A 16,936-nucleotide genomic window follows, 5' to 3' on the forward strand; every position below is an offset into this window, starting at 1 on the left:
TAGATTAATGTGACATTAGTTTTACTGCAGTGGAGCTCAAGGCGACTTCATTTCCTCATTAATGGCTTCAGATGTTAGAAAGCACGCACACTCATATCTGCTGTTTGTAAAATACTGGTGTGTCCCATTCACACACTGAATACTAATTGCATACTCATTCTTGTAGTGTACTGTTTCAGACGTTGGTGTCCAAGAAAAAAACATACTTTACTCAAACAGGAAATTATATAAGATGCAGCTTTGGAAAGATCAAACAGAAAAGAAAGAAACGTCCCTTTAAAGATGGCTGTTTTGAGGAAACTTAAAGGTGCCCTGCGGAGATTTTTTTTGTAAACAAACAAAACTGATGTTTACATTCAGTGTTTCTCACAGAAGTGCATTGTGTGTATCCTTGAGGTCTTTCTTCATAATATCAAAATCCTGCATTGTTTACATTCCCATATTGTGCACATATAGTTTAATGCAGTTGTTGTGTGTAAAAGTGTTTCCACGGCGCTCTCAGGCGCACGGGGTGCGTCGTCATGGAGACATCGTGGTGGAACTTCTATCAATGCAGCAGCAACACGTGACCACTCGCTGCATTTTCTTTTGTTTTTGATCCAACAGCTGTGACCACCGAACAAATATGAGCTTCACATCCTCCACCTCGTCCAAAAACACTTCCAGTTCTGTGTCGGAAAAATTATATTTTCGGGTTTTCTCCGTTGTTTACACGATTCACCGAACAACCACTGATCCACATGGATAATTTTATATGCATCAACTTTTATAATATGCTTTGCATTGACCATTCATGGTTGAATGAAGGGTGCGTGAGGCTGATCTATGTGCGCACATTTCCAAGGGGATTGTGATTTATAAAGGGAACATTGCGTGCGGGTGTGCGTGCGCACGGTTTTATAAATCTGAATGTTTTTATACGCACACCGTTTGCTGCTTTTGTACACACGTACACTTTTAGTATGGATGCCACGCAATGTTTTATTAATGAGGCCCCAGGTCTGAAAAAGTGCCTTAAACTGCAGTACCACTGACTGCCACTAGGGGCCGGCTCCAATAGACTCCCATTACAAAAGCGTCAACTTTTCTCATGCAATACAAAGTCAGTAAAAAATTTTTCCACAAGTCGTTATGGTGTCATTAGTTAAATTCACTCCTTCTGATCAGTGTTCTGGTGGTCCTTCTGAAATTCATTCCCTCATTAATTGGATATTAGCCCTCAGAGAGAGGGATGTTTGAGGGTGTGCGGCGGGCACACGGTCCTCGAGGTTCTTAGCATTGACTGTGTACAAAAGTGGACGTAGCTTCCGGGTCTGAAAAATGAGGCCGATGTGGAAGTGCCATAAACTGCAACACCATCAAGTGCTACTACGTGCTGGCTTCAAAAAGGGTTCGTCTCCATGTCGCCAACGTGCATGCAAAAGTTGCAAGAAATTCCTTGCGTCTATTTAATTTTGTCACTTTTCCTGCTTGAACACTCGACAGTCAAAACCCGCTCAGAATTACTTAGCAGGGAACTGGGACATTTTATTTCTTTCCATTGTAGTTTCGACTTTGAGTATTGAACCAAAGTCACCACCCAGCGCAGCAAAAACGATACACTCATGGATGTAAGATTCAATTTAGATAAAAGCAACCACTACTGTTATCCTGCGCTGTAACATGCTTTTGTTGTTGCTGTTGCTGTTGTTCAACCATGAACCAATAAAAGCGGTCCTGAAAGTGCCCTTTAAATGCAATCATACAAATGTATGTATAAAAGTACGTTTTACAGCTCGGTTTAACGCGGTGTCGTTCTTTATGATCGAAAAGCGGCAAGTTTCTAACTCATGACACACAGACCAGCTTTATGACCCGACACTAAGTCATCTTTACATTTCTTGAACGTCATCACTGGATCACACTGCAGCTAAAAACTCCGACACACCTGATTTGTCTTGACTGAACTGTTTGTGTGACGACTGCTAAAAAAAAAAATTAAAGCATCAATTGCATACAGCAACGGCTGCAGGATTATGATCCTCTTGTCTCGACTGCATAATGCATCCCACGGGCGAAGGTTACAGTTTTGCCGGTGGGAGAAAGCACTTCGTCACGCCACAGAATAACATGGCATCTAAGTACTTAGATGTGTTATTGCGGGAATATTTTTAATGTCGCTCACGCGCCTTTGTTTTTCCTGCCGCACACGGCAGATCCCATTACATACTTGCGCCAAAGAAAACTGTCGGTCTGCCGTTCTCGAGTTTCCTTTTGTTGACTTCAAGTGTTTTTCGAACGCGTATTTCACTCACCTGAAGCGTGTCTGAACTGAGCCGGTGCATCCTGTGAGGATCGACTCACAGTACACAGATCGAGCTCCCTGAAAGAGTCTTAATTGTTTGCAGCTTTGATTGCTTTTCAGTGCTGCAGTTTTTTATATTCCTGACCTCTAACAAAAAGCTAAGTGGTGAGTGACGGGATGTGTTGCTGCACAGGCAAGGTTGCACTTAGCAGGTATCACCGTGCTTTTAACGGCAATTGATCAGAGGGGATACAGTGAAGATCGATGAAGGCATTCTGTTGTTCCTTTTTTTGTAGTCCATTGCCTTAGTTATGCACGCACACGCACGCACACACACACACACACACACACACACACACACACACACACACACACAGTGACCTTTACCTCTCTACTTTTAGTCATCCTCGGGGTACTCTTACAATGTTATAAAACATGAAATGTAAATGTTGCGTGTGAGCCGCGATTTTCTGTTGTAATTGAGCTTTTGTGTGTGTGTGTGTGTGTGTGTGTGTGTGTGTGTGCGCGCGCGCGCGCACGCGCGTCCCAGTCACGCCACACCACAGAAAAAATAAGCAGCCTCATAACGTGTTTGAACTTGTGTCACTGCACGAAGGTGAAGAGGACCACAGCAACAAAAAATTTCCATCACGATCTACTGATGCCTGACAATTGGTGCAAAAACAACTGCTGGGATTTATGCCAATACTGATAACTTTAAAAAGTGCAGAAATATCAGTAGTAATAGTAACTTATAGACGCATGTTTCGTTGGTGTGAGAGAAAAATAAACTGCACGCGATGAATATCTGGAAGTTTTGAATGTGCGTTTTGAACCCCTACCTGGGAACGCTGCCATACAGACTCTCTCCACCCATCCAGCATCCAGCGGGACACAAGTATTTTTAAACTACATTTTTCTTTTCACTCTAATTGAGCTGAAAAAAGCTTCTCCTCTGAATCAGGATCTTTTACAGCTTGAATTATTCAAGCAGCACGCTGGCACAAACACGTGCAACGTTACAGATGTAAACCACACGCAATACTTCATTTCTTCATACCCTCTCCGCACTCTGTACACATGGTTGGTGCAGTTCTTCCCCAGTGAGAACTTTTATGTAATCTAATTGCATAGTGAATTGTTATATTGCCTGTAATGACAAAATTACTACATGTTTGTGGAGGCTGCCAACATAATGTGGGCAGATTCCTGTCAAATCTAGTTTGAGACGTTCAACAGTGCATTGGCATTTTTGGGAATTATGTTTTCTGGTCAAACCACTTGTTCACAAAACACATCCAAGAACAATAATGCTCCATTCACAGCTAACTATGTCCACCAATGCCATAAAACTCTTTTGTGTACAGTGGCATTTGTGATTTAACAATGGATGTTAAACTTGAGCAGAGCGCACATCCAATTTTGTGTCAACCTTGAGAAATTGGCAACGGACAGCCTTGAAATGCATCAGAAAGCCGACGGCAAAGAAGCAATGAGCCGGGCGAGGTGTTCTGGGTCACATTCACGTCTCAAGAGGTGCAAGACGTCGCTGTCCAAGACTGAAGAAGGCGCGCCAGGTCAGGAGACAGCAGGTGGGTTTTCTTTGATATTCACGGGGGTTGTGCTCCATGAATTCATCCCCCAGGATCAGCCTGTCAACACCGAGTTCTACTGTGACCTTCTGAGGTGTTTTGAGGAAAAACAGTCAGCAACAACGACCTGAATTGTTGCGTGATGGCACCTCGGCTGTGCAACATGACAACACGCTGAAAACTGAAACAATCATTGTCCCACTGCTGCACATGTGCAACAGGTACTTTTAGATTTTCTTTTTCTTGTATAATAATGACACTCACAGGGGTCTTTTTACTATAATGAGAATTTTTACATTTTATGCTTATATACATCTTACTAATGATTATTATTATCGATAATTATTTATAAAAGTATTTTTACACTGTTGTATTTCTGTTTTTAATTAAAGGAAACCTATATGCCCATTTTCAGGCTTGTTTTAAACTTCTTCTTTTTTTTAATTTTTTTTTTTTTTTTTTAAATACTTATTTCCTGTCTCTCATACTGGCCCTTTTTCGACATCCTTTATCTGAATCAAGCCATGATAGCTCTGTCTCTTTAAGGCCCCCTCCAACCTCACTTTCCTTTGACTGGCCAACTTCCAGGAAGCCCGCTGAGTTGCAGCACTCTGCCGGTGTGGAGGTTCCGACTGATCCATAGATATTATATAAGTTTTCTCAAGGTCACAAACATCCAGCATCTGTTGCTGTTCAGGGCTTCGTTAACTTTTTTTCATTTTAAATGTTGGATTACACATAAATATGATCAGTGAGAATGAAAATTGATTTTTAAATCTACTGAGGACTCATGAGAACTGTGAAACTCACTTGATAAGAGTTTGAGCACTCTGCTTTTAGTCATGATCAATTAATTCAGCTGCAATGTATCATCAGTTTAGTATTTGTAACCTATAAATAATACAGTGCTGACTGGCACTCTCAGAGGTTTTTCTTTTTCTTTTTCTTTTCATTAACCAGATGCCTTCAGCAAAACTGTTCAGAATTAATGTGCTGGCAACGTTCCATATTAGCCGCATACCAACAAAACGACTTTGTAATAGGATTTTATGCCCAAGGTGGCAATGAAGTCTAATGAGGAACAACAGTCCTCGAAAAGAAAACTGATCAGTTGCCAACAACAACACAACAATACAAAGCTGTAATACATCCTTGTCCCGTGTTCAGTGATTATGACAAATAAACCCGTCTGTATCGGTGATGTCTGGGAATGTGCTCGCCAGTAAAACAAACCTTTTTCTTTCTCACCGGAGTCGGTTAAAGGGTCAGACTCACCTGACACCACGCAGGTCTCCTCACAGGCTTCCATGGTCTGGAAGTTGTTGGCGTTTCCCCCGCAGCCGCCGTATTCGAAGAGCTCACAGCGTCCCGTGTTGACATTGAAGAAGAAGCGGTTCTTGATGGCCTTGCAGGGTCCCGGATTGTCCTTCAGGGCGCACAGCTCATTGAAGATGAAGAGCTCGGGTTGTTCTCCGTGTGCTGTGGTGGGACGGGAGGACAATTTTTAGCACTCTGCTTGTTGTGGAATTCAGTAAAAAAAAAAAAAAAAAAGGATTATTTTTTTTTTTGGGGTGTGGGAGAGAAATTAGGTCACAGCATCAAGCTCTAACCCCGGGCTTTGAGATAAGGTAAAGTTGCATGGCAGCGTGATTTCCAAAAGACTTCAGACGGTTTGACAGCTTACTGTCTTTATACACTGAGTTGCAAAGGGAGACGGTGAGAAAGACTTGCAGAGAATGAAAAACTATGTGACCTGACTGAAAAGCCACTCGTATTGCAAAACATTTATTTTGAATTTTTTAGGAAATAACCAAGCGGCAACCAACAGTGACGTCACCCATTGGTTCGTGAATGGTCGTTATGAAGCCTCAAGTTCAGATTTTGGCCGGCGCCATCTTGCTAGTTCGATTTGGAGCCAGTAGTGACCATTTTTGGACGAGCTTGGGGGGAGCGAGTAGTGGGTCTGACTTGGTCCGATTGGAAACCCAGCGATAGTACATCCCGCTCAACGATAGCTGTAACCTGACTGCACCACAGGCCTGTTAATCAAACAGACACGCCCCCCCAAAAAAACCTTTTTGAAACTTATTTTATAATAGATGACGGGGTAATTTCAGATGGACGTGCAGAAAACAAAAAAAGGAGCGACTTTAGCAAACAAAACTAAGATAACTCATGGATACATTTTATTGACTGAGAATTTTATGAGACTAGTTGAGTGAGAGTTTATGGAGCAGTGGAGGCTTTTTGAAGCCGACCTCTAGTGGCACCCAGTGGTATCGCAGCTTAAAGCACTTCCACATTGGCCTAATTTTTCAGAGCCAGAAGCTACGACCACTTTTACATACAGTCTTTGTAAAATAACTTAAAATAAAACCGTTGTTTTTTTTACCTAAAGTCCTTTTTTTTTTTTTTTTTTTTGGCCATGCACTGAGAATAAGGAACCATCAGGGAGCACCTAAATCTGTCCAGCACATAAAAGCAGATCCAGGCAGGTGGCAGCTGGGAAGAAAAGACAGCATGCAGCACACAGCGATTTCACTGCAGCAAATCAGGCTATTTATTGCAAAGACTGAGAGACTGGATCATCGGTGTGTTGAATAATCGGCCCTGTTTTTGGAAAGCGAGCTCGCTCGCTGCGAGGAGGAGACCAAGGTCACATTTTTCATAACTGTCCAGATCTGATGAAGGTGTGGACAATGAAGCTGTGCATAGACACAGCTCCCTAATGTCATTATGTTATAAAAAGCGGGATTTGTCAGATCCAGGAAGACATGGAACCCTGTGTGCTCAGCTAACTATTGTTGCCGAATGTTAAATCACTATCTCAGTGTGATGCTCGAGAATAAAAATGAAAAAAAAAAGGGCTTTTTCTGCCCTCAATCCTGCTGTTTTTAGGTCAGGCCTCTGTTATTCTAGCCTGCAGTGGTGCAGTTACTTCAAAAACCGAGAGATCTCAGTCCGGTCTCAGATCTCTGTGGAAGCTTGAGTGACAAGTGTTTAAAAAAAATTTTCTTTCTTTATTGCACAGCCTTGTAATCAATAACCTTAATCTTATGTGATTTCTTCACAGAATTAATAATGAATTTAGTCTCCCAGTTGTGTGAAATCAATAGTCACGACAAAAACAAAGAAATCACAAAACATACAAAAATTGATTGCTGTTGCTATGGATCCCCAGCATGTGCTTGTCATATAGTGAGAGTAATAATTCAGGCAGAAAAAACTCTACCTATATTACCTGTTGGAGACAAATAAAGCTTAAATTTGATGTCCAACTGGCTGTCACTCACTGCTTCTCAGAGCTTTTCCCACAGCTGCCAGAACTAGAGGAGCACCTTCTCAGATTTGTGTGGCAATAATTTGAAGCATGCCACAAAAATGTTGGGGGACTGAAAGACAGACTCCAGAGCGGGTAACGATGGGTCTGCTTTATCCGACGAAACGTGGGTGACAGGCAGGAGTAGACCATTTCAGCCCTCAAAAGTTTGCCTGGCACAGAAAAACTCAGCTAAAATATTTGCGAGTTTGGTGTAAGGTAATCAGCTTAAACTTGGTCTGGGTCACAAAGACTACGCAAGGGTCTATCGCTTTGGTTCAGACTAAAAGAACATGGCCTTTGAGTTTGTACATTCACGGTGCTTAGAGAATAAATTATAGACTGTACATAAAAATGGACGTACTCTCCAGGCCTGCAAAGTAGAGCCATTTCATAAAGCGCCTTAATTGTACTGAGCGCCACTGCGGGCAGGGTCCAACAAACCTCACTGACTGTTACGTGATGTTCAAAAGCACTCAAATATACTTTAACTCAAAAGGTGGTTTAATGTCAATTCTAGTAAATTCTTTTCTGACAACGAACTTGAAAAACAAAGGTCAAGTTTTCTTTCCTGCAATGTAAAAAGTTCCACGAAAACATCTCCTCTAATGGGAACCACACTGTCCTCTCCTATCGGCACAACAGTCAACAAACAGTCCCTCAGCCGGGCAGAGTAATGATGGCAGCGGCCCACCACTTCAACCTGGTGTCCTCCTTTTATCCGTCCAGCTCCAGTTTATAGGCAGGCTGCAGGGACACCAATCAAATATTCCCAATCTCCTTCCCTCCACCAGACCTGTTGCCTGCGGTGAGGGCAGTGAGGTTTCCCTGCAGCATCTTTCGATATTTCACATTTACGTTCGTCTTTTTGTGGCTGATAAGAACCGCAGACTGGGTCATCTAGCAGGGAGGGTGTGTGTGTGTGTGTGGGGGGGGGGGGATGGTTTACACAACAACACCACACCGGTGATGCGGGCCTTCGTCTGGTACCCAGCCCATTCTGGCTTCGTAAACACATATTATTGGTGAACCTCACTGAACAAACTTTACAGAGAAATGATGGCAAGTTGGGATTGTTTGTCCTTGTCTTTGTCACTGAATGCCCGGGAGCTACCATGGCTGCAACAAAGTAATTCCTTTTAGAGAAAAAAAACAGTGCAGATATGGAGCAGACTGTGAGAGACTGTTCAATGAGGCAACATTTGTCCATCCAAAAAGGAGAAGGAAGAAAACAAGTCCTTCCTATTGATTTCTGCTCCTCTCGTCTCAGACAGACCAAAGTACAATAAGCAGTGTGTTTCTCCATCATTAGTGTTCCACAGCCAGACTCACGCACACTGGGAGGCAGTCCATAAGAAACAAAACAGGAGACAATGATGACAGACAAAGTACAGCATTTTTGCTGCAAGGAAACCAAAGAAAAGTGCTTGAAGACACATTAACATGGACTCACAGAGATGCATGCAAGTTAAGGGTTTAATCATATTTTTTCTTTTAAATACAGACTGCAACTTATAGTACGATAAAAAAAAATTGCTAAAACAGTAGAACCAGTAGGTGCACCTATTAATCAAATTAAAAGGTTGACCCGTGTCTAGTTATGTATTTAAATCTTATTTGACACCCAACAGCAAAGTGTAATTTTGCGTAACCTCATGATCCCTGACTGGGAATACATTACTACCAAAATACCATTTCCCACAGAAAAATGCATCAGCGAATCTCACACCGAGCTGAAATGAAATGGTAACGCAAGTAAATAAATAGTAGTTACTGGATATAAGTGCAGTTCAGTTCTATGAGTATGTTCGCACTGTATTTCTTTTTTTTTTTTTTAGGGGGCGGGGTGTTGGGGGGGACACTAGATACAGGTAGAAGTTGTAAGGATGTACATTGATCTGTGTATATTTTTTCCAAATAAATTCAGAATATAACACATTTTCAGTGTCAGGTGTTCCAAATTGCTTTTTCTCAAAACAATTTGAAGCTACCATAAATGAAACACAGCCTTTCCTACAGAATTTTACTTTGGGAAGTCTTGCAGCCTTGCCTATATGGGTAAGCTTTTTACGTGAAAAACCATCTGTACGATTAAGTTCAGTTAGGAGAACAGCAAAAGGAGGTAATCAGACCCTGAAAACTACATTTTTGTGCATAAGATTGGCAAGTGTGATGTGACTGATGTGCCAGCCTTTGTGCATCTTGAAAGTCGACAGCTACTCTGTTTAAAGTTGAAGTTTCATGGTACAGCATGATGGTAATGCAGTTAGAAGTGCTAACAGCCAGACAAATATTAAACATTGAAACAAAGGGAATAAACAACACTAATATCTAGTTTTTCCTCCTTTTTTAAATCCAAAACTCGTGCAAGTGGAACTGGACACCCTCTTGCTAGCTTAGAATTATATAAAGAATCATTTTTAAATTAATAATTATATAAATGGCTTCATATAAGCTATATTATGCATAATAAAATTTGCAGATGAGAAAGTATGCAGTCAATAAAAAAAAATAAAAAAGTCAATAAAAGTCTAATACACACCCCTAACAAAAAGGCTCTAAACGCAAACCTTTCAGAGCATTCTACAAATCCACCCAAAGCTCCAGATCTGTCATCGGGAATCCTCCGCAGTGTTGAACAGAGAGAGTAAGTAAATATAGTCCCGTTCACACAATGCATCAGCAGAGTCCTTGGAAGCCTACCAACAAATCAGCCAGCTCCTTGAATTCTGAACCGCGCTGAATGGGGAAGCAGATTCTAGATGCATCACATTTCCATTGGCAGCTGTAGTCCCCTGAGTGATGCTGACAGGTTCAGCTTTGGCCGAGATTTGCACACATACATTTGGATAAAGATCTGAGTTTCTCAACATGTGGACTGTGCCAAGCACCTCTGTAATTCCAGATACGGGCAGGTTGAGTCTGCTCGAGGCCCAGTCCCAGCTTGCCTCGTGTACCCAGAAGATTATCTTGCATCTTCTTTTCGGGGGGATTGAAATAACAACTGTACAGAAGCCATGAAGCAGCAAACAACAAGACGCAGCCCATTACTGAGTGACTCAGTCAAACACAAAACACCAAAGAGCACTCCACACTTCAACCCCGTGCCCTCCCCACTGTACGAGTGTCTTGTAGCATTTGCCAAACTCTCTTGTAAATAAGATTTTTTTCTTAATTTCCCTCATACATTATTAAAGTAAAATCAGTAACACTTTACCATAAGGGTACATGACTTATCATGAATGAATGTATGACGCAAGCATTGCTGCATGCATTAATACCTCATGGATGATCAGGAAGTAACATGAGTTCAAAGTCTTGAATTCATGATCTCATGCATGGACAACCTATTTATTAAAGCATTAATAAAGGTGAGTACATCATCAATGATTAGGATTTATTAAGCATGATTGTGATGAATTTTTGAACCAAATTTAGCAGCACAGAGCACATCTTAAATCATCATGAAGTAAGCATTAGTTACTTAAGAGTTTGTCATGTTTGTGGGCTCTGAAGTGAAGAAGTGGTGAACATTTAGTCTTTACTATCCAGTGTGGGTAAAACTGCAGTAACTGCTAGAACCTGTTAAAAGAATGAATGCGAGAACAAATGTTTTGCAATCATTATGATGTCCGAGTTATTACGTCCGTGTCTTATTCATGGTAACCTGGGTAACCTCGTTAAAACCAGGTAAATGGACTGATCCAAAAATTGGCCAATCACAGCGCAGAGCTCATGAATGCTGTTAAAATCCAAACACTGTAGTCAACAATAACTCAGCGTTAGCTTCTCACGACTTGATCGTGATTGCGGCCCGTCAACATGAATGAAAGACTTGGAAGTAATGTTACTTCCTAATGATTTCATGAGGTATTAATGCAGCAATTAATGCACGAATCCTTGATAACTCCTTCCCGCTTAAGTGTGGTGTTATGGTGAAATCGAATTTGTAAAAAGCATGGTGTACTAAGAAAGTGAAGCAGACAGAAAACAGAAAACAGAGAAAAGGAGCGGAGCAATGCCACAGTCTCAACATCTCCTGGTGGTTGTGACATTTGTAGCCTTACCTCTATGACTTTATACTGCATTAGAGAAAATAGTCCTTTCTTAAAATACATTTTCCAATGCTCAGTCACGTTTAAAAACAAATATTTGCTCACTAACATGAATAAGTGTAAAACGACAATACCAGAGTATCAAAACAATAAGAAATGAATAAGAGCATGACCTCTATCATTAAGGTACAGGAGGCCTATTTGTGTTGATCATTTTGTTTTTGTTTCTTTTGCAGTGAAATATTTGAACAAAGGATGATTTCAAATGCTGCAATACATGTTTCAAACATAGTTTTCTTTGTCGCAAGTTTGGCGTGATAGAGCCTTTTGAATGCACCACCTGGCGGCAATCTGTTATCAGTGACATCATCCAGGAGTCTAAAGGTTCACCTGAAGTCATTGTTATTGTTTTCAAATAGTAAAATAACAACAACTTAAAATAAAAGCTCATGACTTTTAGGGTTTGACCGAATAAGAAGTGTCATATTCATTGAACTAGATGATGAACTCCTAGTCTGCAAGGAAAGTACGAATATATAGAATAAATATACATGTACTCAGTCTTTATTCTCTCTTTACCGACTCACTTCATTAAATAGCTCAAAAGTACAAATTTCTTGAAATAAAAGTGATGTTAGATTGCATTAGTCAGAGCAGTATGTTGTTATGAAGAAACCAAAAGGGCGATTCGGCCGTGCCCGTGCAGATAGGACTGAAACCTAAGAGAGGCTGTCAGTGTTTATCAGAGCCGAGCCCTGAGGCCGGCGGACAAAGGGCTGACTGTGAGTCACAGCCTGTCTCATGGTTTTACGGCAGACCTCTCAGTAAATGAGGCCATCCTCATTATGTCTTTGTGTGTTACTTTGTGGTAACACTGTCGTTGTTCGGTTTCATTTATTTATCTCACTCTGAACCAATATATACGTCTTAGAAAGTCACATTAATTGTCTCTGTGTCAGACATTTCCATACTGGGCCTAAATAAATACTATTATGTAATGATCTGAGTAAATAGTGACATACTGGACATGCAGATGCAGAAGCACACTCATACATCAACAGTATTTGTTTACGTCAAGCAGTAACCAACGGTGACGTCACCCATTGGTTTGTGAACGGCCGTTATAAAGCCTCAAGTTCAGATTTTGGGCAGTAGTGAGCCGGTAGTGACCACATTTGGACGGGCTTTGGGGGAGCGAACGGTGGATCTGACTGATCCGATTGGAAACCCGGCGAAACTACGTCCCGCCCACTGACAGCTGTAACCTGACTGCACCACAGGCCTGTCAATCAAAAAGACGCACCGCCAGAAAATGAATAAGGAGCGACTTTGGTTAGCAACACCACGATAACTCGTGGAGAAATTTTATTGTTTTAGAATTTTATGAGCGAGATTGAACGAGAGTCTACGGAGATGGAGGCTTTTTTTGAGCCAACCTTTAGAAGCTCTCGGTGGTATTGCAGCTTCATATGAAACATATGCATTTCCACATTGGATACATATGATCACCACATGTTGCAACATATGAAAACATGGGGAAAATATGTGGGAACGTTTTTACAAGGGAATCTCCACGGGCTTCATACATTGTAAATGTTCCAAAACCCCATGTATCATGTTGACAATCTACGTGCGTCATGTGGTCAAATTCATGCGTTATGCTGGTTCCGTGTTGCACAATTTGTTTTCCACCAACATGTTGGTTTGAAATCTTAGTGACAAGAGGCTCCAACAAATTGGCTGAAATACAAGAGGAGCAGACCTCACGCAAATGAATTGTGAAGATAGATACTTGAGTGGAGGATCAGCTCAATGGTGAACCTCAAAACGAGGGTGGGGAACAGGAAATATATACAGAAACAACGACCATTTGTCATGCAGCTCATTGAAGCTACAGACTATGGCTTTTCAGAGAAGCTACAGAAAAGATGACCTCATTCCTGCAGCAAACAGGAGAGAGTTCCTTCCGATGGCTCTTTGTGTTGGCGAGATCAAAGTGGGCTTCGAGCACCTTCCGAAAGCATTTTCACCAGCAGAGCAAAGGAATCCCACTGAAACACGGACACGTTCGTGCCTCCAGGAGAGGAACGTGTTGCCATTTCTAGAAACGATAAAAAGCTGCGAGAGCTCTGGTTGTGTGGTCGGGAAACAGACTCGGGGGCTGCCCTGAAGCTATTCATGCTTGGGTAGCGGCAGGCTTGGTCCTATATAGCTCAATGCCCAGCAAATAACACAAACTCTGCCTTGTTAAGCGGTTTGATTGTTATTTGAGACAGCAAAGAAGAAAAACTGTGCAGGGCCACATGAAAATTCACACTATCTTGTGCCCATATTGTCTCGTCTCTGCGTTTTATCGGGGAGCTGCTAAAAAAGATTGCATTGCTATAAGTTGTGAGGCTGCAGGAGAGCCTTCTTAATGATCTAAAAGGCTGGTAAGAGCCATGCATTTTTAATCAGAGCCTGCATGTTGGTATGGCAGGTGGTGAGGGAGGAGAGACGCAACGAGCGAGATAATTGTTGCTCCGAAAGTCGATAGCGTTTGTGGACTCATTTGTCCGTGCCAAGCCGATTTCCACATTTATCTCGAGTTGCCTTTTCCACAGACAAGCTCTGGAGTTTTTTTTGGTTTTGTTTTGCTCTTTCAAACAGTTTCTGGTCAGACAAAATAAAAATCTAACTTTCTGTCTACCTTTTTTTTTATGGCTGTAACTTTCTTCCACATATCCAGCAAACCCGAGTAGCTTATTTTTTTAATTTTTTTTTATCAATCCAACTTCTCTGACTTCTCTCCAGTGTCAGCTCAGTGGTGGAAATCACTCCACTCGGCAGCGGCATTATCTTTGCCTGGCAATATCTAAGTTGAGCCCCTACCTGTTTCCCCGCTTGGTCTGGATAACAAAACAACATTGGGAAGCAGAAATCCCTCCCGCTTCGGCGATTCCACCCAAATCCGCGCTCTGACATTTGCAAAAGTCCAAGCGCCGCCGAACCGAACAATCCTGCTCAATGCCAATTAGAGTCTGTCTCCGCCGGTTCTCGGCCAATCAATTGGACAAAGTGTGTTTCCTAGACGACTCTCTAATGGGGACGTGTGTGTGATTAGCTTAACGGCAGGTTGGATATCCGTAAACCTGCTGGTGCCGTTGAAAGAAATCAAGCGTGCATCTGTAGGAGCAAAAACCAGTCGTCTGGTCCCTTTAATTTGACAGAAGATGGTGACTTCTCAGTCCAGAAGGAGCATATGGCAAACAGTGATGTGGGCATAAGTTGGCCATAAGCTGCATAGGCCTCTGGGGGATGGGCGGGGGCGGGGGGGTTGTACCACAGCACCATCTGCCAAACGGAGGAAGTCCCAGTTAAAAAACACTGTGAAATATTCATCACGTCACTCGCAATGATTCTCAAGAACGGAGGTGTTGAGACCAGTAATAGGAAATGTTCAAACGTGATGAAACCAACGGCAGTCATTAAAAAGAAAGAGGACTGGTGTGTTACAATGAGATGAGAATAACATGTCTGTAACGGCTTGAAGTAAACAGAGGCTTTGGAACAGTGATTTATTTTTTTTATCATTTTTATTTATTTATTATTTGTGATTTATACCTCAAATCTAACCACATTATTTGAATTTATATCTGATTATTTATAAACCTGTCCAATTTCAGGAATTGCGTTATTGTGTCAGCATGGTTTTATAAAAAAAAAATAATAAAAAAAAAGGAGATCTACATTTATTTTGTGGTACAAATAATTAGCGTATCATTTAGCAGCAGTTGTATGCATCATCCTTCATTTTACGTGACTTTACTACGCAAAAAAAAATGCTGCGAGGAACAGAAATCAGAAGATACAGGAGAGAATTCAGTCCCTGGCCAGCTGGGCCGCATACTTAAAGGGAGCATATTTTAAATCAAAAGAGACAGTAAAATCTATGACACTTTCTGAAATATGAATTTGTGTTTTGAAGCTTCACGCATCGGAAAGTTTAGTAAGATTAATTATAAACTGCGTGTCTCTTCCGGTCTGTACGTCCGGTGCATGTGAAAGTGGATCAAAAAGATCTGAGACTGCTCTTGTTACATGCGTTTTTATGTCCACTGCAACGCGTACATTTAGGATTACCACGAACTTGAGCAGAGCGCACATCAAATTTTTTATATTTTTTTCGGTAATGACCAATATATCTACCGCACAGTAAGGCTACACACCTGTGTCTATTAATTATTGATTGTGTGATGTGAACCATCACACATATACTGCCCCTAGTGGTGTGGCATGCTAATAAAAAAAAATATATAAACTTGTTTTTCAAAAAAGAAAACCAGAAAAACATCCATATAGTCTCAAACTAATTCTTAAAAATGAATGACCACAAAGAAAATTTCACTCACCTATTTCCTGCATGTATTTACCGCATAAAGTGGAGGAAAAATAAGAACTTGCATCTGACCTACGACGCCATTTGTTTTTATACACAGCCGTGAAATAGAACAGGATCTCAAAAATGTAAAGTCTAATTCTGATTCGCCTGCAGATAAGCTCTAATTAAAATAAGCCACAAAAGTAGATATACGACATAAACAACAAAACAACCAAAGAACTATTGAGCCTTTAAAGACAAATACACACTACACAGTCTCCTTCCAATCCACTCGTCTCAAATGCAATTACACTCAGGAAAACAAGCTATCAAGGCCAATTAGTTTTACAACAGAGTTTTACATATGGTATGAATGTTTAAAAGTGGTTTCGTACAACTGGGGAACCCTCAATTTTCGAAAGAGGAATATAAAGTACATTCAAAAACTGGATAATGCTTCACTCTAATTTTCAATGCAATTAGAGATTTTAGTAGTACTGACAAAAAAGCAGTATTTCAACAGCTGTGTGATAAAATACCGGCACAACTAACGTCAAAAACAAAACAAGTAAAATTCCTCACTCTTCATCCTCTCACAATCCACCCTCTGCTACTCATTCTTATTGGCTATAGACACCTTGTAGAAGAACAACAGCCGTGATGTACACAGGAGGGTGTGATATTAAGTGTTATTGGTACTGGCACCTCTGCTCCTCAATGGCGTGTTTCAGCATCGAAACTCATTTAAAAGATGAATTTCAAAACATCCTGTACTGCAGGTTTTGCAATATTCTGAATGAATTCAATATAAGCTTATTCCCCGTCACTGCTATCACACCGTTACGATGTGTGTGAGCGGTGTTTATGGTCTGCTGTTTGCTATGGGGATAGTTTTTGTTTTTTGTAAGAACCTCTGAAAAATAAGAAGCAACATCAGGGAATCCCATAATTAAAAAAAAAAAAAAAAAAAAAAAAAGGCCGGACCGAATCGCAGCCACTCAACGACAGCAGGAAACCTGTTGGATCGCACATCGCAATCATCAAGCCAGGTTGGCAATTTGCTGATTTTGTTCGTCCTCAGGAGCCGATCTTAAAAACTCAGTTTTCCTAAATGTGTCAATACTCGGCATACAATGAAGCTGTCTTTTGTAAAACACTGAACAGACCCTCAAGGATTCTACAGACTGCAGCCATTCATGTTTGTGTCACCTCAGCTTTGATGTGGATCTGATTACACAAAGCTGAATCGATGGGTCAGACAGCGAGCGAGAACAAGTGGCTCATTCCCCCGTCTGTGCAAATGCCATCCTCAACCGATCGAGCTGT

The 16,936-nt window shown here is 41.3% G+C and overlaps 1 protein-coding gene across 1 annotated transcript in view; it reads right to left on the reverse strand.

Moving 5' to 3' along the window:
• Positions 1 to 16,936, reverse strand: part of tfpia (tissue factor pathway inhibitor a) — a 41,855-nt gene that overhangs the window by 14,048 nt on the left and 10,871 nt on the right. Inside the window, exon 2 of the mRNA XM_069154844.1 lies at positions 5,152 to 5,355. Coding sequence (XP_069010945.1) covers positions 5,152 to 5,355 — 204 coding nt within the window. The remainder of the gene's footprint in view (positions 1 to 5,151; positions 5,356 to 16,936) is intronic.

Source organism: Embiotoca jacksoni, unplaced genomic scaffold (assembly GCF_022577435.1).
Source record: "Embiotoca jacksoni isolate LCO1_2020_lvr unplaced genomic scaffold, fEmbJac1.0.p SCAF_2, whole genome shotgun sequence".
Classification (NCBI taxonomy): domain Eukaryota; kingdom Metazoa; phylum Chordata; class Actinopteri; family Embiotocidae; genus Embiotoca; species Embiotoca jacksoni.